General features: G+C 42.9%; 1 protein-coding gene across 1 annotated transcript in view; it reads left to right on the forward strand.

Annotated features, from left to right (window-relative positions):
• Positions 1-282: 282 nt before the first annotated feature.
• The window catches only part of PTK7 (protein tyrosine kinase 7 (inactive)), an 88,855-nt gene continuing 62,940 nt past the window's right edge, over positions 283-26,197 (forward strand). The window contains exon 1 of the mRNA XM_070948200.1: positions 283-399. Coding sequence (XP_070804301.1) covers positions 360-399 — 40 coding nt within the window. The 5' untranslated portion in view covers positions 283-359. The remainder of the gene's footprint in view (positions 400-26,197) is intronic.

The following is a 26,197-nucleotide window of genomic DNA, read 5'->3' on the forward strand; positions in this document are numbered from 1 at the left end:
AAAACACCTCCCATCGGATCTCCCATTTTAAGAGCCCACCAAATCCAGTCAGTAGAGGTCGCCCGCCAACCGGACAGGTAATCTGAGAGGCGAGGAGAAATAAGTCGGGGCTGGTGGTCGTCAATTAGATTCCGGCCTGCCTTTTGCCGGAGCGGGATCCTCCTGCCCGGAAGCTCCACCTTGTCCCGGGTGTGCGAGGCGAGGGGAGGCGAGGGGTGGGGCTGGCTTTGGCGGCTGGGCTGGCTAAGAGGTTTCTGGAGCTTTTTCTGAACAGCATGGAGTGAAAGCTGGTGCCAAGGCCGGAGTTGGCCGGGCGCAACCGAAAAGGAAATCAAACCGGTGCAGCGTTGACCGCGGAGATGGCGAGGGGAGTCCTCCTCCTCCTGCTGCTGCTTCTTGGTGAGTGCGAGGCGAAAAAAAAAAAAAAAAGACACATAACTGGCCCTCTGACTCGTCGCCGCTTGTTCTTGTGCACGCCGGTCTGCCTTGCGAATCCAAACCGGGCGTCCCGCGCGGGCGTTCTTTTCCTTCTACTTTGTTTGGGCTGGAGAGAACGGGGAGCCCCCATTTTATGCCTCCGTCCGGAGGCGGACTGGGGTGGGGGCGGCGGGGGGAAAGCGAGGAGTGTTTTGGAACGAACGAAATAAAAAGTCGGTCCTCCTCGCCCTGCCTTTTTTGAGCCGGCGTGGATGCGCTTTCTCCGAGGCGCTGAAACGCGCTCGTGGATCCCAATCCGGCGTGGCGCGAGGGAGCTTGTGTGGCTCTTTGGGGCTGTGTGAGAAAGTAGCAGTTCTGTTGCTGGGGGAGGGCTGTGTGTGTGTGTGTGTGTGTGTGTTTAATTAAAAAAAAAACGCGTTAGTACGATTACGACTAACCACCCCCTTTCAAGGGGTTCCTTTGTGTCCTCCGGAGATGTTGGAGGGAGCTGGGAAGTGGATGCCGAGAGTCGGTGTCTCTCTTTCCCGCTCTCTCTCCCCGCAGCCATTTGGTGCCAAGACCCAATCAAGCCCCTCGGCGTCCGTAAGGGATTTCTTTCCATCGCCCGCCGCCGCTCGCTGCCACAACAGCGTCTCCCCCTTTTCTCCTCCCCTGTTTCATTAGACCAGGCCCAGCAATTGCTCGGTGCCATTCAGACTGATCTTTCTCAAGCTGGCAGGCAACATTTCTTCTGGCTCACTCTAACGTGCTGGTTTGAAACTGCTCCAAGAAGGGCGAGAAAAGGGGCGGCTGGAGGAATGGGGGTGTGGGGGGGGGGAAATATATGCCAGTGCCTTTCTTTTGCTCCATCGGTGTCTTCAGAGAAATTTTAAGATTCCGTTCTTGATTCCGACAGTGAATCTCTCCGTCCTTCTGAATGGTCCTGAGAAATAATTGCAAGGTTAAATAAAGCAATATTTATTACTGGACAATCCTACATGTGCTCTTTCATAAATAATTTTAAGTTAAAATTTCCCTTAGTAAGAGTTCTCAGGATTCTTAACTTTTGCCTGTGTCTTCTGAACCACTGCCGTTAATAAATATGAGCTTCTAAAGCAGCTGTGACAACTTTCAGTCTAACTTAAATCCTGATGATAGGTGCTGAGTTTCAGACTATATCCTGGAATTTAAATTAACATAGTTCCATATATGGTGGAATCAGACTATACTGTCTGAGAAACTTGGCCAATGTTGTTTAAACCTATGGAGAGGAGAGGAGGGAAGATTTCTTTAATTCACCTTTCCAGTAATAACTCCCATTGATTAATTAGAAGTGCCAAATAGTTTGTTATATTATATTGGGTTAGTAATACATACATGTATATAGGAATGAAATTATTGGCACATCTGTAATCTAGTGTTGATAGAAGATTGTGAATTTGAATATGAGTGAAATCTCTGAACATGTTATTCACATAGACAGGGTGTATCATGCCAGATTAGTAGCTGGCATGTTATATATCTGAATTGCCTTTGCTCTGTGCAATTTCTTGATATTAAGAATCTAAGGAAGGCTTTGCAGCAATTTTGATCTTGGAGATGATAATCTTAACTGAAAGTTATTTCACATATCTGGTACAGTACTTAGGTTATATAGTGTGCAAAATAAGGCAAATAAACTCTGAATGTTATGAATGTTTTGTCCTCCAAGGAGCAATAATATTTTATAATAATAAATTGTGCTATTGTATTAGAAATTTGCACTGTTGGCATACTTGTCAAAATGTTGAATTCTAGTAATCAAGATTATTTTTAATTCTTTATCAATGAAGAATGCTTTTCATCAGTATATATTAAATAATAGTGCAAAATAGCACAGTTGTATTTAATGCTTAATCTCTTCAAGTTTCATATCATAATATATCTGATTTCAATATGAAATATATACTCACTAGATACAGTGGAAGAAATTGTGAAATTTTAACAGATATTTATATTTTTCTGTGAAGATTTTTGTCGTGTTATATTTAAATTTTTAAAGATTTTTTATCACTGGATGATTTGGATTTCAGGAAGAATTCATCTTAATAATCTTATTGAGAGCAAATAACTATTTTGTGGAGGTGATTGAGTTTTTATACTTTTTTCAAGTATGGTATGTGGAATGAACTACAGTTTGGACCAAATGTTATAAGCCATAAAATGATAAACCACCACAAACTATAGCAACCAGCTTCTCACTCCATGCTGTGTCCAAGTCAAACTATTGAACATCCTGACCCAGAAAATTTTTATAATCCTAAAATTTCAGATGTTGGCTTTAAATTATTGATGTAAATACAAATTTTTTTGTTTTGCTTACTAATTTCTACATCTTTTATTTGCTTCTGAAATGAAACAAATATTTAAATCTTGTCTTTAACCTATAATTGATATTTATGAGAAAAGCAAAATTTGCTTCCTTGATAAATTTATTTACAAGGTCAGCTAACATCTAATTAATTTCAATAACAAATTAATGATTTTTAGTATTTTAGAGTGATATTCATGATATTTCTGGATTTAGAAATATTTTTTATCCCTTCAGAAATTATTATTTATTTTACAGTATCTCAATTCAGGACTGCAACTTCCATAACATTTTTTTTCTCTCTTGCCTGACATATCTATCTGGTACCGTATTTTCCGGCGTATAAGACGACTGGGCGTATAAGACGACCCCCAACTTTTCCTGTTAAAATATAGGGTTTGGGCTATACTCGTCATATAAGACTACCCCTCTTCCAATGCACACCAAATAAAAATTAAAAAACATAAACTGGCTCACCCACAATGTAAAAGCAGCTGTGCTAGACCCAAAATGGCCCCTGCAACAAGCAGGAACCTCACACAGCCACAAAAAACCCCCCCAAAAAACTTTCACACTCTAAACACACACAACACAACACAACACAACTGGCTCACCCACAATGTAAAAGCAGCTGTGCTAGTCCCAAAATGGCCCCTGCAACAAGCAGGAACCTCACACAGCCACAAAAAGCCCCCCCAAAAAACTTTCACACTCTACACACACACAACACAACTGGCTCACCCACAATGTAAAAGCAGCTGTGCTAGACCCAAAATGGCCCCTGCAACAAGCAGGAACCTCACACAGCCACAAAAAGCCCCCCCAAAAAACTTTCACACTCTAAACACACACACACAACACAACTGGCTCACCCACAATGTAAAAGCAGCTGTGCTAGACCCAAAATGGCCCCTGCAACAAGCAGGAACCTCACACAGCCACAAAAAGTCCAAAAAACCAACTTTACACACACAAAATTCCACATACAGCTTTGTGAGATTTTGTGTGTTTGTGTAGTTACAGTGAAACACTACAGAAACACATTAAATCTCAGAAAGCTGCACAAATATTATTTTATTTTATTTTATTTTTATTTTTATATGAAAGCTAAATTTAAAACTTCCTAAACTTTAAATGGCTAGGTCTAAAAAAGAACAACTAAAAAAAACCCAATTGACTATTTTTTTTAAAGCTCCCAAAGGGGAAAAAAACTTACCCAATAGAACAGGGGTCTCTAACCTTGGCAACTTTAAGACTTGTAGACTTCAACTCCCAGAATTCCTCAGCCAGCTTTGCTTTGCTGGCTGAGGAATTCTGGGAGTTGAAGTCCACAACTCCCTGCTTGCTTGATTGCTGATTGCTGATGGAATAGATTCAGGCAAGCAAGGCAAGCGTTGGGACTAGCAGCTGAGGTAAGCAAGCTGGAAGGGGAAAACTTTTTATCTTTTACATGGCTCTGGCCATCCCAGCTGAGTTGCAGGGAACTCAGCTGGGATCATCAGAGCTGGGACCGTCAGAGCCATGGTTCTGGCGATCCCAGCTGAGTTGCAGCCTTTCGGGCTGGTCTGCCTGGTTACAGGAGAACGACACCCGGCGTATAAGACGACCCCCGACTTTTGAGAAGATTTTCATGTGTTAAAAAGTCGTCTTATACGCCGGAAAATACGGTACTCAATTACCTTTGGAATATTATTCCAAATACATTGCTAAACTGCAGGGAATAATAAACTGTTATGATTACATCAATCTACTTCTTCTTAATTCAGAGAATTAGATGAAGTTCAATATCCTCTTGCAGCTGTTTTGATTGAGGAAATATACAATATTGTACTTTTAAAAAATGTCCTTCTCTCCCTATGTAGCATGTTTGATAAAAGTTATATGGCTATCAAGTGAGCAATAAGAATATTTGATTTCAGATTATTTAACAAAACTATTTTAAAATATGGAGACAGATAATAGACCACAGTGTATATTAAAAGAACAGTGCCTTATTTGTGCAAAGAACATTACAACAGAATGGAATCAGAAGAAGGTTTGTAAAACTTACTCCTATTGTGTCATAGACCTCAGTGGAAACTAAATAAAATCCAGGGATCTGATGGATTAAACTGCTGACTTTATTGAGTAGAGGAGATCATCTATAGCATGTCTGAAACTAATTAATTGCATGTGGCCTATGGAACAAGTTTCCCTGAAGACTGAATTTCATCCATCAAGCATGCAGAACATTTGTATAGGAAAGTGCTAATTAGTGTCTCCATGCTTTAGGACTTAGTATTTATATTTCTAGCAAATACCAATAATGCACCATGGAGCTGAACACATGACATTTCTAAAGAACTTAAATATCAAGCTATTCCTCAAAAGAGATGCCAAGGGCAAGTAAGTACAAGAATAACCCATGAAAGAAGGCAAGAAATGCATGAAAATGAAGCTGGTATGATTAGTTTAAATTATAGGGCAACAGCGTGGGCATGCTGGATGGAATGGCAGAAACCTTTGAAGTAAGGTAGCTGTTAAATTATGAAAGCAGCCTTTGTGCTACCTTTTCACTGGATGCAATATTTATAGGGTGGTGTAGGCAAACCTCAATTCTAATGTGCCTAGTCTGTTTGGCATATTGCATTTTCTTCTGCAACATTGTTATAATTGTAATAATGTATATTTAGAAGAAATAAATTCAAAGACAGGGCGTTCTTTTAGACTGAATGGAATGAATGGTCACCTCTGTGTCAATAATATTGGAGATTTGGCTTTCATTTTGATCATAGTGTAGTTTTTTATTTAAGTACAAGTAAATAAAATTAGGAAATAGGGCCTCACTTTTAAACAGTCTATGCTGATATCTAATTTATATGCTGTGATGGAGCTGTTTATAATTTTCTATAATAAAGTCCTAGACTAGAGCAATTTAGCTTATTTATTTTCTATTACCATATCTATTTTGTGGTCCCATCAGTTCTTGCTTTTAGTGAATTGATATTTTTTGCAGATATCTTATCTAACAATTTATGATGAGGATGATTGTATTTTATGATTGTGATCATGGTTTATCACTTGTTACTTGCATAGAATAGAGTAGAACACAACAGAACAGAACAGAAAACTGAGTGGGAAGAGACCTTGTAGGTCATCTAGTCCAACCTCCTGCGCAGGCAGGAGACCCTGTATCATTTTGTGACAGAAGGCAGTCCAGTCTCTTCTTGAAAGCTTCCAGTGATGAAGCTCCCACAACTTCTGAAGGCAAGCTGTTCCATTGGTTGATTGTTCTCACTGTCAGAAAGTTTCTAAGTTGAATCTCTCCTTGATCAGTTTCCATCCATTATTCCTTGTCTGGCCTTCAGGTGCTTTGGAAATTAGGTTGATCGATCCCCTCCTTTCTGTATCAGCCCCTCAATTATTGGAACACTGCTAACATGTCCCCCTTGGTCCTTCTCTTCACTAGACTAGCCATGCCCAATTCCTGTAATCATTCTTCATATGTTTTAGCCTCCAGTCCCTTAATCATCCTGGTTGCTCTTCTCTGTACTCTTTCTAGAGTCTCAACATCTTTTCTGTAGTATGGTGACCAAAATTGGATGCAGTACTAAGTGGTCTTAGTACCTCACATGATCTTGATTAAATCCCTCTATTAATGCTATTTAGGATTGCATTGGCTTTTTTGGCTGCTGCGCATATTTAATTGATTGAGAATTTAAGCACTGGAGACAAATTACTTATGTGTCTAATCACACTTGGCCAATAAAGAATTCTATTCCAGTGCACCATTGTTGCTACTTTCTCATGTCCTTGTTTGTAATTTTATTTATTTATTTATTTATTTTATTATTTATTATCAGATTTATATACTGCCCTTCTCCCGAAGGACTCAGGACGGTGCACAGCCAAAGTAAAAAACATAAATACAAACATTAAAATATAGTTAAAAAGATATATATGCGTTTGGCCCTATAGTTAAAAAACAATAACAAACCTATTAAAAACATTTAAAAATGTGTTAAGCCAGCCCGGCTTGCTGAAAAAGAAAGGTCTTAAGGGCACGGCGGAAGGCACTGAGGTCTTGGATTCTTCGTATCTCTGGGGGCAGCTGATTCCAGAGGGCAGGTTCCTCCACAGAAAAGGCCCTCCCCCTGGAGGCCACCAGTCTACATTGCTTGGCCGATGGCACCCTGAGGAGGCCCTCTCTGTGGGAGCGCACAGGTCAGTGGGAGGCCATTGGTAGCAGCAGGTGGTCTCGAAGATATCCAGGTCCTATGCCATGGAGCGCTTTAAAGCTAATAACCAACACCTTGAAGCGCACCCGGAAGACCACTGGGAGCCAGTGCAGCTCACGCTTATGTGGGAGTGCCATGCGGCTCCCGTAACTACCCGCGCGGCCGCATTCTGGACCAGTTGGAGCCTCCGGGTGCTCTTCAAGGGGAGCCCCATAGAGAGCATAAAAAGTCCCCCTGGCTACAGCCGTCAGATGTTCCTCCAAGGACAGCTGCGTATCCAGGAGGACGCCCAAATTGCGAGCCCTCTCCGTGGGGGCCAAAGACTCGCCCCCAATAGTCAGTGATGGTGTCAACTGACTATATCGGGATGCCGGAAACCACAGCCACTCAATCTTGGATTGGTTGAGCCTGAGCCTGAGCCTCCCCATCCAGATCCACACGGCCTCCAGGCACCGGGACATCACTTCAAGTGCATCATTGGGGTGGCCCGGGGTGGAGATGTACAGCTGGGTGATCTCACCCAGCGGCTTCACATAGATGTTGAACAAAAGGGGCGAGAGGACCGACCCCTGAGGCACCCCACATATGAGGCATCTCGAGGTCGACCTCTGCTCCCCTGCCAACACAAACTGTGACCGGTCCAAGAGAAAGGAGAACCACCGTAACACGGTGCCCCCCAACCCCAACTCTTCCAACTGGTACAGCATGATACCATGGTCGATGGTATCAAAAGCCTCTGAGAGGTCTAACAGGGCCAGAACAGAGGAGCAACCTCTGTCCGGAGCCCTCCAGAGATCATCCGACTGGAATGGATCCAGATAAGATGTTTCCTCCAGGTATTGTGGAAACTGTCGTGCGACCACACTCTCAACAACCTTCGCCACAAAGCGAAGGTTGGAGACGGGACGGTAGTTGGCTAATACTGCCGGGTCCAGGGAAGGCTTCTTGAGGAGAGGCCTCACCACCGCCTCTTTCAAGGCCGTGGGGAAGTAACCAATTTGTGTGATCTTTTTGTAGCAATTTAACTAGGTGATCCACTTTTTCTTCAAGTTCTTTGCAGAGGCAGCATTGCTACCTGTTGTCTTCTTCTCAATTCTGGTTTTGTGTGTGTTTGTTCTTATAGGTTAGATGGTCTCTCCAGTATTCAGTATTTCTTCATGAAGTACTAGCTTCAGTGCAGCTTCTTCACTGTCCTTCAGATATTCTTCCAATACCCTTTTTTCTCCTTCAACTGTCTGCTGTACTTACAACATTCCAAGCCTCCTATATGTGGTTTGCTGGAGAAAAAAGTGTAATGTCATAAAGGATATTCTTCTCTTCTTTAAATAAATGGTGTTTATTGGTTTACTTGTAAATTATTTAGGCAACACTTCTTGTTCTTTCTCTGACTCATCTATAAACCATACATAGTCCAACATACGAATTTGTATCTTTGTTTTCATGGGTCAAAAGAAAAACATTGTATACTGATTCTTGCTTTTGTAGGACTTATCAAAACAATGCTTAAAGTACCGGTAGTTTGATGTGCTTTCAGCCAAAAAGAAGATGCTATGTAAGACCAAAAGTAAAATCTATTTTTTTTCCATTCTGTGATATCTTGGATTCTACAATGTATAGTTCCTAGTCTAAAATAAAATTTGTCATGTACTGTAAATTGCACAATATAAATTTCCATATAAATTCTTACTATTGAATGACAATATTGTGAACAAATGTTATTTTTTCTTAAGGAGGAAAAAAGCTATTCCCATTAAATTTCTGTCTATGCTAAATCCTAGGGACTCCCTCATTATTGTCTTCTGTTATATCCATTTTACAACCTTGCGGCTTAAATGATCAAAGTATTCTTGGCTTTAAAAGCTAGCACATCTTCAAAGTTAAAGGAGCAACTTCAGAAATATAATTTCCACAATATTTTATGTTCTTTAAAAACACATACATCTTAACACAGAATTATTTCTTTTCAGGACATAACTTGTAAATACAGAAGCATCCCCCAAATTCAACACTCTAGATATTTTTCATTGACACAAAGTCAATGAAGGTCACAAAAGATGATCACATGACTCCAGGACACTGCAACTGTCATAAATATGAATCAGTTGCCAAGCGTCTGGCTTTTGATCACATGATCATGGGGCTGTAACAACGATTGTAACTGTGAAAAATGTTCATAAGTCACTTTTTTCAGTGCCATTGTAGCTGAACAGTCACTAAATGAACTGTTGTAAGTCGAGGACTACCTGTATTTTGTTAGATCAGATCAGATCAGGTTAAGTGCTGTTTTTCTGCCTAACCTCACCACAAAGTAGACTCATAATAGCTCATAGTTTTATTCAGTCAGATTCAAAAGTCTTCTAACTGCTTTGCAGCCTCTCCCAACTTGCTTAATTAGTGTGAGCTGCATAGGCCCCGCAAGGCTGGAAAAGATACTAGCAATGTGTTTAACTGCCTGGATTGTTTCTATGTTCTAGCCAGTTGACTTTTACAGGAGTCAAGGATTTCTCTCAAATACTTTAAGATAATTATTTATAAAAAAAACCCCTCCCTGCTGAAAGGAACAGTCCAGGATAGAACAATAAATGTGTAATCTCTCAGATTACTATCCTCCTGTTGAGTACTGAATATCCAGAGATGGCCAGTTACATGTATTGGGCCAGACAGATACAACTTAAGTAAGATTCATGGTTAATATGTAATCCTATGTTTATTGTAATGAATTTACTGCTTTTGTATTTTCTTTGTTATATGTATTTGTGGACACATCTGTTACTATTCATGTAAATGATTGCTTAGAGGATGCTAGAGAGGAAGGCAGCTGCATATATAAAGAAGAATTGGCCGTAGAATACTACTATAACGACTTGTTTGGAGTGTGTCAGTAGCCATCTGTGTACTGTAGAGCTTTGAAAGGATAAAAAGAAGGAATGTTTATTAGTTTCCTAGTACAGCATAACTCTTCCCTCCTGATTTCCCATAGAATAGTAAGGCTGATCATATGTTTAGATGTAGTAAAAGGATAATAGAGAACAGAGGCTAAGCGACTGAACATCAAACCCATATTAACTTCCTTGCTGTTGGAACTGTTAAAAACTATACCAGACGGAAAGAAATAGTGGTATGTGATAGATTATTTGCTGCTATCCTGATGTCCAGTTCTTGTGTTCGGTATTTTTAATGGACTCTGTGCTCGTTTAGTTTATGTATTAATACTGTGTTTTCCCAAAAATAAGACCCAGCCGGAAAATAAGCCCTAGCATGATTTTTTTCAGGATAATCGTAATATAAACCCTACTTGAAAAATAAGCCCCAGTTAAGATTGTCAGCCGGACAGACACATTTTAATACTGCATCTCCCCAAAAATAAGACCTAACTGGAAAATAAGCCCTAATATGTCTTTTGGAGCAAAAATTAATAGAAGATCAGATCTTACTTTTGGGGAAACATGGTAGTTGATAAATAATAGCATTGTATTGTTGCTGTGCTTCACAGATAGAAAATACCAATGTGATAATAACCTTAAAAAGTTGTAATGCATTATTGAAATACATTTATGTTTTAAAATATTAATATGTTTATTATCATGGTGTATTTTTAGTTGTAGGTATTTTTTGTTTGATGCATTTTCATTTAAAAGGAAAAGCAGCAAACAAGTCAAAACAATAATAGGCATTTACTTAATTAAAAGCTGAGAAGACGTCTACTGGTATAACAGAAAGACAAGATAAAGAAGAAAAAAAGAAATGGGGAAAGAAGGAAAAGAGGGTCAATTTAGCATAATGAAGTTCTATTTTTAATTACTAGCATGAGGAGACATACTTTAGGAAAGTGATTGCTATATACATTGGTGCAGTGGTGGGCTGCTGCCGGTTCGCAGGCTGGTCCCGCCCACCTGCTCTGGCACTATCATGTCCTATATAATCGCTGGTTTTTCGATGCCGCACACGCTCACATCGGGGTCTGGAATGGTAACCTTGTTCCAGAGGGCAGGCATCGCTACAGAGAAGGCTTGGTTCAGAGGTCCTATGAGAGGACATTGTTTGATGCAAGGAACCCAGAGTGCGCCAACCTTACAGGATTGAATTAGCCTGGCTGATGTTATGGGAGATAAGTAGTCCCTCATGCCATATAGGGCTTTAACAACCAGCACCTTGAATCACACACATTCGTTAATCAGACCAATTAGTGTTCGGTTGTGTATTAATCTGCAGAATGATAGATTTCAATTTTTATGTTTTTAGAGGCGATAATTAGTTATGGAAGTCCTCTCACTGCCATGTTAAGCAGAACCAATCACTTATGCTAATACTGTAAAGTGGCATAAATGTGAGGGCTAATTGTCCTCGCTTTCATTTGCATAGACATCGTTTGATTTATAAATGCATATGAATCTTCTATTGGTTGTTGGGCTGTTAAAAATTCAAGTAATTGTGGAACATAGGGCAGAGTTGGCACGCATACGTGGAAGCTATGCTATTCAAGGCCCCAGAGGTTGATTTGAGGATTCCAGAAATTCCTGTTGATTTGGGAAAGCTAGAAACATCTAGAGGTGTGCACGCAACCAGACAGAGATGCTGGAACGGCAGAACCCATTTTCTGAAAATGTGATTTTGGGGTCCTTCTATTTGGGGGACCTTAGGGAAATGCCTAATTGTATGGCCACATAGCAAATGAAGACTTTATTATACAAGATTCACAGTTTTGCTCAAAACAGCAAAAGTTTCAATATTTCCATCTTTTGGTTAAATTGTTATGCTCAATAAGTGATTCTTTTGGTTCCAACTAAAATTCCATTTTGTTTCACTTTCAAAGTATTTTCTTGGAATATAATTGAAAAATGCTCTTAGTTGAAAATGTTTTTGCAGCAAATCAATTTTTGTTATAGAAATTTGGGCCTGCAAAAGCTCTATTTAAAATGGGGCAGTAGGGATGATAAACTTTATTATAACTTGAACAGTAGCTGCTCATAAAGGGAACTTCGAGAAAAGTAACTATTGTATGATATATTGAATGAATTTTCTGTTACTTAGTTGGCTTGCCATTCTGATTCTCAAGATGAAAGCCCAAGGTTATCAGGTACAGGCTGGCTTAAGTAAACAACCTACTTAATAACTAGTGAGTAAATATTTCCAATTCTTTAAATACTTGACATTGAAACTGGAATACTGTACAAACTATTTCATTTTGAGACATGAAGTATGAGTTTCATGGGCATAAAAATATTAAAAGTATTACTTTAGTTATAGAATGTCCTCTTGCAGATATATTCTATAAGAAAGCTGATTTTTTAAAGAGAAATTCTACTTGAATATATGTAATACAGATAGTCCTTGACTTCCGACCACAGTTGAACCCGGAATTTATGTTGCTAAGTGAGAAATTTGTTAAGTGAATTTTGCCCCATTTTATGACTTTATTACATTTTTCTTGCCACCTTTGTTAAACGAATTTAAGTTGTTAAATTAGTAACATGGTTGTTAAGTGAATCTGGTTTCCCCATTGACTTTGTTTGTCAGAAGGTTGCAAAAAGGGATCACATGACCCTAGGACACTGCAACCGTTATAAATGTGAGTCAGTTGTCGAGCATCTGAATGTAAATCACATGACCATAGGAATGCTGCAACAGTCATAAGTGTGAAAAATGGTCACAAGTCACTTTTTTCAGTGCCATTGTAACTTCAAATGGTCACTAAATGAAATGTCGTAAGTCGAGGATTACCTGTTGAAAGTATAGGCACACTTGGGAGAAAACGTTTTGAATTTTGGGTCTGATTTTCCAGTCAGAATTCCTAGGACTAAATCATAAGTATGTCATAGGGTTATGTTTTCTTTTATAATGTTTAATTCAAATATTTGTCTACAGTATTACAAATCAAATATGATCATATTTTTGGGGGGATGAAATGTACACAATGTGTGTCTGTGCAACCTGCTTTATTTATTCAGTTTCTATAGCTGCTTATCCAAAACAAGTGACTCTCTGGGCACTGAACAATACCTAATCTATTGAAAGGTGGGTAAATTGATCTTTCCTACCTCTGTCTGCATGTTTACTTGATAGAACTTCGGTCTAAAGTGAGAGCAAGAAGGCAGTAGAAAAACACTAAATGCAGATTTATTTGTTTCACCATAAGTCATAACAATCAGAATAAAAGGATCAACATAGATATAGAATCATATTAAAGCTAAAATACCCTTTTTGTTTATCACATATAAATCTCCAAGTTACAAATTTGCAAAATTACTAAAACATACTAAACCTAATTACAGGTAGTTCTTGACCCTCGATGGCAATTCAATTGGCATTTCAATCACTAAGCAACGTGGTTGTAAAGCACAACTGTATTGCTTAGCAACAGCAATCATTACAGTTCTAGTTGCCATCGTTAACTGGTTGTTAACAAATGGTTGTTAGGTGAAGCAACTTCCTGCTAACTTCCCATAACCAAAGTCAATGGGGAAGCTGGCAGGAAGTTGCAGATCTCAGCTCGCAGGCCAGTAAGTGGCTAGGAGGAGAATAGTGGCAATGGCCATGGGATGGTCAGGGAGGGAGCATGGGAGGAACCGTGTGTTGCTCAGGAAAGGTGTGTGAAAGGCTGCCTGGGGTTGGGAGGACCACAAGAAGTGCCAGGTGGGACAAGAGGTGTGGGAAAAGTGCCACATGGATTGAGAAGGTGCGCTGTGCAGGTTGGGCAAGTGCACAAGAGGTGCCACGGAGCATGGGAGGCTGTGCAAGTGGTACCATGCAAGTCAGGGTGGGAGTGCACAAGCGATTGTGTGCAGCATGGGAAGGTATATGAGAATGCAGGAAAGGCATTGCATTGTCAGGAAGGGTGTGCGAGTGACTGATGTCAGTGCGGAGGGAGGGGAAGGAGAGTTACCCTAGCAACATGTGATGGCCTCTTCAGACTTCCCCTTGACTTTTTGGGGAAATTGGCATGGAAAATTGTAAGTTGGAAGGTTTGAAATGACAATCTTATGATCATGGGCTGCTTGGCAACTTGTCATAAAGGCAAACCCAAGTACCCAGAGCTTGATGATGTGACCATGGGGTGCTAAGACTTGTCATAATCACAATTCATTCAGTGCTGTTGTAATGTTGAATGATCATTGAATGAATGGTTGTAAGTTGAGGACTATTGGCATAAAATTAAATACGTTTTTGCAGAATACTAATTTGACAATGGAAGATAACTTCAGTGCTGTTGCTAGGAAAATCAAGCATCATGCTTAACTCAAGGGAGAATTTCTTAGTCTAAAACATTTGGAAGTTACCATCTGCTTATTCTTCATTGGGAACATATTTCTCAGTCGTCATCACCTGGAAATTGAACTGTAACCCAAGTACAATTGAATGCATTGTTTTATAAATATTAAATAAAGTGTGCCATGTTTATTAACTAGATTTTTCAATTAGAATTAAAATCCCTGCTACAGGTAGCAATGAGGTTCTTTCCTTATTGTTGCCTCAATAAAGCCTGTGGCTGTTAGATTATGAATATGTTTTTGTAGTGTTCTTTTAATAAGAAATATTTAAAAATATGGAAAATACTTCTTCAAAATGATTTTAATTCCAGAATCATATGTACTGGTTCTTAGATTCAGCTGTATGAAGGCTTTTAGTCATTGCTTTTCAATGAATTTTTCAAGACAAAATCTACAAAAATTTGTTAACTTTATTGTCTCCGTGCTATGCAAGTAAACTACTAAAATTGAGTATAATATACATTTAAAAGTGTCTAAGAAATCTCACACTGAACTATTAATGAAATAGTTCCATGTTTTCTAAGTTAAATGTTGGGATTGGAGCAAATTACCTTATATTCACATAAAACGGATTTTCTTATTTTCTTCAGTGGGAGTATGCCTCTTAGTTGCTATTTGCTCAAGCTAGATTTATTGACTGTTGCATAGACTCATTACCTGCCAGTAGAAAAGGTTGAAAGGGAGTATTTCCCTGTTCTCAAATTCCTTGTGAGTAATTCCTTTTTCTCCATACATTGGGAACTGGGTATATGTTTTAGTAATAACTTTGTACTTCAAAAAAATGGCAATGCAAAAAGAAGTGCTTTGGAATGCATCAGAATATTTTTTCACAGGGAAACAGCTCTGCATGCAAATATGAGCAGAGATAGCTGGAAGCAGCTTCCATAGCCATTGTTTTCAATGCTTTTCTATTATTATTATTTTTAGCAAAATGGGTAGAAACAAGAATCTTAAAAGAAAAAAGGCAGTTTATCAACAGAAAGCATTACATCTAGAATATAACAGCAATGTATAAGATATCAATGCAGAATCCTAATTGAGAAGAAATAGTGATAACTAAGTTTTTATTTCTACTGGACTTAATAATATATCTGACTCTATATGGGATGCTCTCAGGGCTTAGTTTTTTCTTGCAGATGTTTCATTACCAAACTAGATAAAATCAGTGCTAGAAGGGAGTAGGGCTTGCTGTCATTTTATATAGTACAGGTAGTTCTTGACTTACAATATTCCATTTAGTGACATGCAAAGTTACAACGGCACTGAAAAAATGACACATGACCATTTTCACACTTACAACTGTTGCAGCATCCCCATGGTCACATGATCAAAATTCAGACGCTTGGCAACTGATTTGTATTTATGACTATTGCGGTATCCTGTGGTCATGTGATCACCTTTTATGATCATCTGACAGGCAAATTCAGTGGGAAAGCCAGATTCTAGGGAAGCGATTGTGACAGCGGTCAGGAGAGGGTTAACCACCCTAATCTGGCACAGATCGAGTCAGGAAGTTAACTCCTCCTCTTGCTGCTCCTCCAGCTTTCTGACTCGATCTGTGCAGGATCGGACGCCTTAGCCACTTCTCCTGACCGTTGGTCTGTGTTTGTGATTGGAAATAATAATTTGAGGTGCAGACAGCGGAGAGAAATTCAGCTCTCTCCACTGGGACCGCTTGCGGTCATGTGGGATTGAGGCTTTTCGTTGCGCCTCTCCCATTGCCGGCGAGCACGGCTCACGCCCAAATCCGCCGAGGGGAACCTCCTCTCTGAGTTGCAGGTCCCTAACTGCTTGGCGGCAGCAGATCTATCGGCAGCTTGATTCCGGCGAGCGGGGCTTTTCCCCGCTTTCCGAAGGCACCTCGCGGCACCGTAATTCCTCTGCCGCTTTTCTCAGCCGCTCATTCAATCAGCCGCTTCGTTCCTCGTTGAAGCCTCGCCGCTCTTGGAGACCCATTCGCGCTTGGCGCGGGGGCGATTGCCAATTCCAGGTTGGACTGATCCCTGGAGCGAAGATTACGGTATAGTACTTGGGCGGTATTGTACCGGGGCTGAGTGGCTTACTCGGAACTGAACGTGGGAGGGGTCTTTCCCTCCACTTATTTGAAGGCTATTTGGTGAGACTTTGCAGCCGCCATTTGAGCGCCCTCTGAAGCCATTATTAGAAGGCTATTGGTGTGACTTTGCAGCCGCCATTTGAGCGCCCTCTGGTGCCATTTTGTCATAGCCTCGTGGCCGTTTGAGGCCTAATTTCCAACATGGCCTCTCGCACTCCTAAAGCCTCCAAACGCCAGGCCTCCGATGATCCTGAGGCCGGGCCTTCTTCGGCTGGGCCTTCCAAGAAGCCCAAAAAGACTCGTTCCTCTAGAGAGGATAAGAAGGCTGCAGACAAAGCCAAGGAAGAACTGCGTTTGCACCAGGCAATCGAGCGTTCTATCCAGAAGGCCATGAGGGAGGCCTCAATCAGAGATGCCCCGGCCCTGCCTGGGCCTATACTCGTTCAATCTCCCTTGGCTCCCCAACCCTCCCCTCCTGCGCCCGCTGGGGAACATCTTCAGGCCTCGCAGCCCTTGTCACCTGATGGCAACCACTCCCTTCCTCCGTTGCAAGGGGATATTTGTGAGGCCCTCTTTGGGCCCCAATCTGACGTAACCCCCGCTCAAGAACAGGCTGCTGCCTCTTCTACCCCTAAGAACGATCCAAAACCCGGGGGTGGGAACGTTCCAGCAAACTTCACCATGGCTCCAGAATTCCTTAGTTTCATGCAGGCTGCTATACAAAAGGGGGTACAGGCCGAATTACAACGCGGAACCTCTTCCTGGGTGGCAGGCTCAGACTGCTCCAGGGCTGACCTAGAAGGTTCTCTTTTGGAGGAGGGCCAAACTGCAGCGGGGGGACATGCTCCATCTATGGCTTCTTCCGAGCACCCGTCCGTTACTGAGGAGGATGGTAGAGACAGGGATCTGTCAGAAGATGAGGACGTAGCACCTGATCAACCGTCCTTCATTGGACTATTTAAGCCCCAACTTTTTAGGTCATTATTGCATAAGGCTAAATTGACCACCCGCCTGGGGAATTCCCCTGCCCCTTCCTCTTCAGGGGGCGACACAGGGACCCCCTTGCCACTATTTGAGGTTCCAGAAATTGAAACTGAAGAAATACCAGGGCCCAGATTATTTAAAGACGTACTGAAGAAGCAATGGTCGGCTCCTTCATCGGGGCCTAACCCTAATCAACTAGACCGGCGCTTCTACAACCTGGCCCCTGAATTATCATCACTTCTGCAGGTCCCCACAGTTGACCCTCCAGTAGCGGCTCTTACGGCCCAAGCTAATGTTACTGGTCCCCCTGAGGACAACCTCCGTCCGGAGGATAAACGGCTAGAGCAGTCTCTGGTGAAATCCCATCTAGCCTCGGCCTGGGCAGCTAAATCTGCCATGGCTTCATCCTTTTTTAATAGGGCATCTATTCTATGGATCCGACAATTACAGGATAGGCTTCCAGTGTCGGATACCAGGACCCATCAAGATCTGAACAAGATCTTGGCCGCTTTGGAATTCTCCGTGGACGCGACGCTCAACGCGTCTCGCTTTGCGGCTAAATCTATTGGTGCCTCGGTTACTGGCCGGCGCCTTTTCTGGCTCCGCAATTGGCAAGCGGACGCCAGATCGAAGTGGCGACTCGCCTCGTCCCCCTTTGAGGGCCCCTCCCTCTTCGGGGCCCCGTTGGAACCCCTCTTGATAGAAACAAGGGACAAGAAACGTATCCTTCCTAGTGTTTCTAGAAGATCAGAGTACCGGCGTTCCTTTCGCCCATTTGACAATCCCTTCCCAGGGGGGCGGTCTCCTAGGGCATTCCCACCGCGATCCCGGCCTCCTGATCGCCAAGGATTCCAGCCCCAGAGGGGATTCTCCAGACGCCATTCCCGCGGGGGCCGCGGACGGCCCTTCCGCAGGTCCCATTAGCTGCATGTCCAATCCTCCCATTGGGGGCCGCCTGGCTCTCTTTGCCAGCCAATGGGAGGTTTCGTCTGCGGACGCTTGGGTCCGGGAGACGGTTAGGTGGGGCCTCTCCCTCGAATTTCTCTCCACTCCCCCCGACAGGTTTCTCCGATGCCCCTCTTCCCGGGATCGGCGGAAACGGCTCCTTCTGGCATCGGCCGTCAAACACCTTCTTGATATCCAGGCCATCGAGCCGGTGCCACAGGAGCAGCACGGACAAGGTTTTTACTCTCGCCTGTTCGTCGTTCAGAAATCCTCGGGAGGCTGGAGAGCCATTCTGGACCTCAAGTCCTTGAACCGCTGGGTCATCTACCGGCGGTTCAAGATGCAGTCCCTCTCTTCCATCCTGGAAGGCATTAGAGTTGGGGACTTCCTCACGTCAGTCGATCTGACGGAGGCCTATCTCCATGTTCCCATTCATCCGGCGTACGTCAAATTTCTCCGGTTTTGTCATGCGGGTCGGCATTACCAGTACCGTGCCCTTCCATTTGGCCTATCATCGGCCCCTCGGGTCTTTACTAAAATAATGGCCGCTCTTGCGGCGCACCTTCGAGCTCAACCAATTCGGATCCAGTGTTATCTAGACGATCTTCTCATCCTCTCGAACTCGGAGATGCTGGCACGTCAGGATCTGGACGCCACCCTCCAGGTCCTGGAGACTCACGGTTTCTCTATTAATCGGGCCAAGAGTCACCTGGTACCTACGACCCGCATACAACACCTTGGGACTACCATCGATACGGTCGAGAGCAGGGTCTACCTTTCCGAGGAGCGGCTGTCCAGCTTGCGGTCTCTGGTCAGCTCGGTTGCCCAGGGGACTCCGGTCTCCCTGGCAACCCTCTCTCAACTCCTGGGAAAGATGGTTTCATGCATTGGCATCATTCCGTGGGCCCGTCTCCACTGCAGGGCCCTGCAGTGGTTTCTTCTCCCGTACCAGAAGTCCCGGAATATGATTGTTCGCCTTAACTCTCCTGTCATTCAGTCCCTCTGCTGGTGGTCTTCAGGGGCCCTGTCCAAGGGGAGGGAGTTCAGGGAGCCCAACCCGGTCATTCTAACTACGGATGCCAGCCTCTCTGGCTGGGGGGCCCATATCCAGGGCCACCTAGCACAAGGGCTTTGGTCTCCAAGGGACAAAAGCCACAACATAAACTGGCTAGAGCTCCGGGCCATCCACCTGGCCCTCCGGGTATTCAAGGAAATGGTAAGGGACAGACATGTCATTGTCCGAACGGACAACGTGGCCGCCAAGGCCCACGTCAACCGCCTGGGGGGAACACGGTCTCACTCCCTGATGGAGGAGGCGGAGCGCCTGGGAGCCTGGGCAGAGGCCAACCTGAGGTCACTCCGGGCTTCCCACATATCGGGCCTGAGCAACACTCAGGCAGACTGGCTGAGCCGAGCGACGGTGGACCACGGCGAATGGCAGCTCGACCCGGCCCTATTCCGGAGAATCACTCAACGGTTCGGGGTTCCTGTGGTGGACTTGTTTGCGACGAGGACCAACCGTCAGACGGACCGCTTCTTCTCCAGGTTTCCGGACCCGATGGCGGACTCCACGGACGCTCTCCTGAGCAGGTGGCCCAAAGGCCTTCTCTATGCCTTTCCTCCCCTTCCCCTTCTATCCAGGGTTATCCGGAAACTCCTGGAAGAGCAGGCGGACCTGATCCTCGTCGCTCCACATTGGCCCCGCCGGCCCTGGTTTGCCGACCTCCAGGCTCTGTCGGTCCATCCTCCTTGGCGTCTTCCCCCGGCCGACGTCATCCTCCGGCAGGGCGCACTTCACCATCCGGACGCGGCCTGGCTTCAGCTAACCGCTTGGCGGTTGAGCGCCAGCTCCTGACGGACCGTCATCTCCCCGCCGACGTGGTCGACACCATTCTGACGGCTCGTCGCCCGGCCACGATCCGTATCTACGGGGCTACTTGGCGTTCCTTCGCTGGGTGGTGTACCTCAAAAGGGCTGGATCCGAAACTGGCCTCTACGGAACAGGTACTCGTTTTTCTTCAAAGAGGGTTGGACGCGGGTCTCTCCCCCAACACTTTACGCAGGCAAGTAGCTGCTTTATCCTCTATACTCTGTTTGGGTGCCCGACACTCCCTGGCTCATCGTCCTTTGATAAGGCTGTTCCTCAGGGGTGCTTCCAATTCCCGTCCTCCACCCGTACATCGTTACCCCACCTGGGACCTCCCTAAGGTGTTAGACGCTCTCACCCGGGCCCCCTTTGAGCCTCTCCGTACCGTGGGGCTGCGGTTCCTATCCTATAAGGTGTCCTTCTTGGTTGCCATTACGTCCGCTAGGCGGATCTCGGAACTGGCAGCCCTTTCCACTAGAGCTGACCTTTGCATTTTCCACTCCGACAGGGTGGTCCTTCGTTTGGACCCCACCTTTCTCCCTAAGGTTAACTCCCTATTCCATCGGTCCCAGGAACTGGTTCTCCCAGACTTTTGTCCTCACCCGTCTCATCCACGGGAAAGGGTTTGGCACTCACTGGATGTTCGTCGAGCCCTACGCATTTATATCCGCCGAACGTCCTCTTTCCGCAGGTCGGAGGCTCTTTTTGTCTCCTTTCAACCTTCCACCCTGGGTCTAAAGGTATCCTCTCACACTGTAGGTCGTTGGCTTCGCGCCACTATTGCTTCTTCCTACGAGACTCTGTCTCTTCCTATTCCTCGTCGCATCACTGCTCATTCCACACGCAGTGCGGCTACCTCGGCAGCGTGGGCCACCCAGGCCTCTCTGCTGGAGGTATGCTGGGCCGCAACTTGGGCGTCTCCCACGCCTTTCATCCGCCATTATCGGATAGATAGTTTTGCGTCGGCGGAGGCTGCCTTTGGGCGCCGGGTTCTTCAACAGGTCTGTGCGGACCAGGCCTCCACGTCCCGGGCGGATCCCTCCCAGTAGGTCACCGGCTTTGGCACGTCCCTCTCCTGACCGCTGTCACAATCGCTTCCCTAGAAAGGGCATTGTCTTACCTGAACGCCCGTTCTGGGGACCGATGTGATAGCGGTCAGCCCCACCCTTCCTTCCGCCGGTCCGTCTCGGCTGGGAGCACTCCTGTTGTGTATTTGTTTTCTTTCAGGTGGCTAATGCGTCGTCAGGACATCACTTCACATTCCTCGTCTGAAAGCTGGAGGAGCAGCAAGAGGAGGAGTTAACTTCCTGACTCGATCTGTGCCAGATTAGGGTGGTTAACCCTCTCCTGACCGCTGTCACATCGGTCCCCAGAACGGGCGTTCAGGTAAGACAACGCCCTTTCACTTAACCATGTTACTATCTTAACAACTGCAGTGGCAAAGGTCGTAAATGGAGCAAAACTCACTTAAGAAATGTTTCACTTAGCAATAGAAATCTTGAGTTCAATTGTGGTCGTAAATCAAGGACTACCTATAGTGGTTTACCCTGTCAGTGTTAGTGTTATTTATCTCTGTTCTGTATAATTACCTATATACTAAATGCTGATAATATCAACATTCACTCCATGGTTCAGTGAAGCAAAGAAATGAACAAAATACATTCAAGAAATGTAAATGTTTTCTCAAAGGAATGTCATATATATGCGTGCTGCAGATTACATTTTTGCACAAGCCAGATTATTGTATTTATATTTGTGAGGTACTCTGTACAGCAGTTGTTCTGGCAGCAATAAATATTTATATAAGTGAAAAAGAAAAAATGGTCTTCAGTTTAAGAAAAAGCTGCAGGTTAGGAGAAACTTTATAACAGAACAGTTCAACATGGAGCCAAATGAGGTTTTGAAATGTGAATACATTATTGGACATGTTTGAATAGAGGCTAGGCAGCCATTTATTGGAGATGCTTTAATTTGAGTTTCTGTGCTAAGCAAGGAATTGGACTCAGTGGAACTGAATGGCCTCTAGGTTTCAGTAAATATACAAACATACAATGAAGCAAGCACTAGAAATCAGTAAATAAAAACTAACAAGTATAATTATACCAACCAACTGAAACAAAACCTAGCAGCAGTTACATAAAACCATATGCCAACTGTTGTCTATTGAAACATTACAGATTCTGTTTTATCAGTATTAATTTGATCAATAAAAACTGTTATTAAAACAATAAAAGCATAAAAGGTCTGGAATATATTTAAGAACCTTTATGCTAAAGCATTCTGATGTATGTGCTAAGTGGACATCTCGTGGGAACAACATTCCATAGTTGTGAAGCTGTTACATTAAAGTTACCGTATTTTTCAGAGTATAAAATGCACTTCCCCCCCCTAAAAGAGGATGAAAATTTGGGTGTGTCTTATACACCGAATGTAGCCCCGCCCACCCCCACCCTTTAGATATTTTCCACCTCCATGTGTCGCAGCTGAAAATCGAGGCAGCAAAGATGCAGGGGGCTTGGCGGGAAGCCCGGCAGCGTGTTTACGAGATGGCAGCGTCCAGGAGGACTGAAGTGCTGGGTCTCTTATCGGTCCTTGCTGCAAGAAAGCCAGGCTTTCAACACCTACTGCTAGGTGCTGTAGGTAGGAAGACGGGCGTTTCGGGAGTGGAGCCTTCAGTGCCAAGTGCCTCTTCTGCCCCCATGAAAATCATCCCCCACCCCACCCCACCCACTCCAGTTAAATGCACATAGGGTGATAGGGTTTGTTTTAAATGGATAAAAAGATCTGTGCTGCTTGTTATCAAAATCCGAGTGGAAGTGAGGATCCCCGCCGCCTGAAACCACCCGAAAACGCGAGGCACAGAGGTGGCGATGGTCTGTGGCAATTCTGCAGCCTAGAACAGCTGATTGGGGGTATTCCAGGAGGCCGATCCACTCGTCAATCAGCTGGTCGTGCTGAATCAGGCTGCAATAATGTGCTGAAGCTGACCAGGCTGTTTGCTGTTTGCTGCAATGACGCTAGCCAGATGAATACTGATGGATGCTGGTAGGCAGAGGCAGAATTTTTTTTTCTTGTTTTCCTCCCCAAAAATTAAGGTGCATCTTATACTCTGGTGTCTTATACTCCAAAAAATACGGTAGTCTTAAGCATCTCTGTTAACAATGTTAATATCTATGCATGTGCTTTGATGTTTTGCTGCAAAAAAAATGCTTTCACTAGCCAATATAAAGGATTGTGTGGAAAAATGGTTCACAGAAACTATGCTAGATTAGAATAGAAGCCACCCAGAGTTACCTTGAGTTAAAATAGGCAGCCTATAAATTTTATAAATAAATTATCTGATAAATTTAATTTATGTATAAAAGGGAAAGCAAAGAATTCACTCATACAGAATTTAAGCTATATAAATCAATATTATTTAAACATCCTTTCAAAATATAATTATAGAAAGCTATAAAGAAAAAGAATACAAATACAAATTTAAAAGATTATAAGAATAGATAATATCAATTAAAAAATCAAAAGTAAAGAGTAAAATGCATGCAGATAACCAATAAATTGAAAAATGTCATTATAGATATGTTCTAGTCCATCATTAAGATTTTATAATACTTTAAGAATTTTCATATCCAGCCAGGGTGGATCTTAAATGTTAAATTTAATTGACTAATTTTTCCTCCTTTTTGTGTGTGTGTGTTTTGTTACTGCTGTTGTTAGGATTTTTTATGTTTTTGTTTTTTCAATTTTTTTGTTTGCTTTACTGTTTTATATTTTATTTTCTATGATAAAACAAAATTTATAAATAACAAGAATTTTCATATCTATTTTTAAATCAAACAGTTATCTATGAAACTTAGAGGCAGGGTGAAATCCAGTAGGTTCTAACAGGTTCTGGAGAACCGGTAGCGGAAATTTTGAAAGTTCGGAGAACCAGTAGCGGAAATTTTGAGCAGTTAGGAGAACCGGCAAATACCACTTCTGGCTGGCCCCAGAGTGGGGTGGGAATGGAGATTTTGCAATATCCTTCCCCCAGGAATGGGGAGGGAATGGGGATTTTGCAGTATCCTTCCCCTGGAGTGGGGTGAAAATGGAGATTTTGCAGTATCCTTCCCCTGCCATGTCCACCAAGCCACGTCCACCAAGCCACACCATGCCTACCAAGCCATGCCCACAGAACCGGTAGTAAAAAAAATTTGATTTCACCACTGCTTAGCGGGCATTTTGCTAGCACAATTGAAGTCATTAAATTACCATATATGTAGAGTCCAAGTCAGACTATCAACTCTAAAAGTCAAATTTTGGATGTGGCACAATTCCATATATAAAATTATAGTCTAAAAATAGTTTCCAAATAGAATCAAATTCTACTTCAGATTTGTTTTGCAAATATGAAGTTATTCTAGACATCAAAGTACACTCCTACAATTTAGTTAGCCATTCTTCCATATAGGGAATTCACTTTAATTGATTCTTTCTTCCTAGCTGCCTGATGTTATTGCTGGCCATTTTCTCTTGCAATATACATTACGTTCTTCTGTTGATTGATTTTTTTTTATTTTTAAACAAATGTTTCAGAAAGTGCTTAGATATTTTTTATTATGCAAATGGTTTTAATATGTGGAAGGGGTAAGAAATGAAACAGTATTTGAAGTAGAATTATATGATGAATAATGCATGAATGTGGCCAAACCTCACAGCTCTTCTGGAGTTGATCACCATTTTTGTGGCTTTTAATGCAGGCTAACTTGCATATTTATATTATCCAATGTATGTCTAAACTCTTCTTTATCCTCTTTAGTTATGTGTTTATAAATACCCTGTTTCCCCTAAAATAAGACATTCCCTGATAATAAGCCCAATTGGGCTTTTGAGTGCATGCACTAAAATACACCCCCCCCCAAAAAAATAAGCCCTACCCAAAAATAAGCTCTACCCAAAAATATTTAAATGCATGTGCAGCTGGTCCCCGCCATTTCCTCTGATTAGGGTTAAGGAGATGGAGCTGGAAATCAGGTAAGATGGCAAGAGGAGCCCCATCTTGCTCCACGTGCCCCAAAATAATAAGGCATCCCTGAAAATAAATAAATAAATAAATAAATAAATAAATAAATAAATAAATAAATAAATAAATAAATAAATAAATAAAATAAGGCCAAGCGCTTATTTCAGGGTTCAGAAAAATATAAGATGGGGTCTTATTTTCAGGGAAACACGGTAGCTGATCAACCACATTGTATCAGCGATGTTTTGTGCATTCACCCTTGCGCCTCTGGATCTTTCAGGGGCTTTTGAAACCATTGATAATGGTGTTCTTTTCGATTGACTTAGGGAGCTGGACATGGAGGGAATCTATTTTGTGATAGTTCTCCTCTTTCTTCCAGAGTCAGTTCCAACAGGGGGAAAGAAGTCTAGCCTTAGGTCCCTTTTATGTGTGGTGCTTCAGAGCTTTGCTATCTTTCTATTCCTATTTAACGTCTACATGAAAGTGCTGCACAATGTGATTCATCGGCACAAGTGAAATATCAATATGTTGATGATTTTCAGTTATATATCTCCACTACGTCTATGACAAGTGATGCCATCATCATGCTCACCCAATCCCTGAAGGTTGTGAAGGTACGAATGGGAAAGATTAGGCTGTAAATTAGCCCTGGCAAGTGGCTTTGGGTTATAGAATCCTGGATCTGGAGATTTGTTACTGTAAACTCTTGATGGAGAAGCTCTCCCCTGGAGAGATTTGGTGCCCAGCTTGGAAGTCGTCTTGGACTCAAAGTTTCTACTTGAAGAGCAGGTGCATCCATGACTGGATATGTTTTGCACATGACTGGACATGTTTTGCACAAATCCATGACTGGATATGTTTTGCACATGACTGGACATGTTTTGCACAAATCCATGACTGGACATGTTTTGCACAAATAAATCTTGTGGTCATGGAAATAAAGCCCATTGAAAAACTAAAACTAAACTAAAACCTAACATTTAACTGAGATTGGCACTAACAGATTGTTGTAAGTCTGATTGTGCTATTTCTCCTCCCTAGTGAATGACAGCAGTATCTTCCTAAAATGCTTCTGATATTTTTATGCTTCT

Source organism: Pituophis catenifer, unplaced genomic scaffold, assembly GCF_029215685.1.
Source record: "Pituophis catenifer annectens isolate HBS135680 unplaced genomic scaffold, rPitCat1.0.hap2 SCAF_1, whole genome shotgun sequence".
Lineage (NCBI taxonomy): Eukaryota > Metazoa > Chordata > Lepidosauria > Squamata > Colubridae > Pituophis > Pituophis catenifer.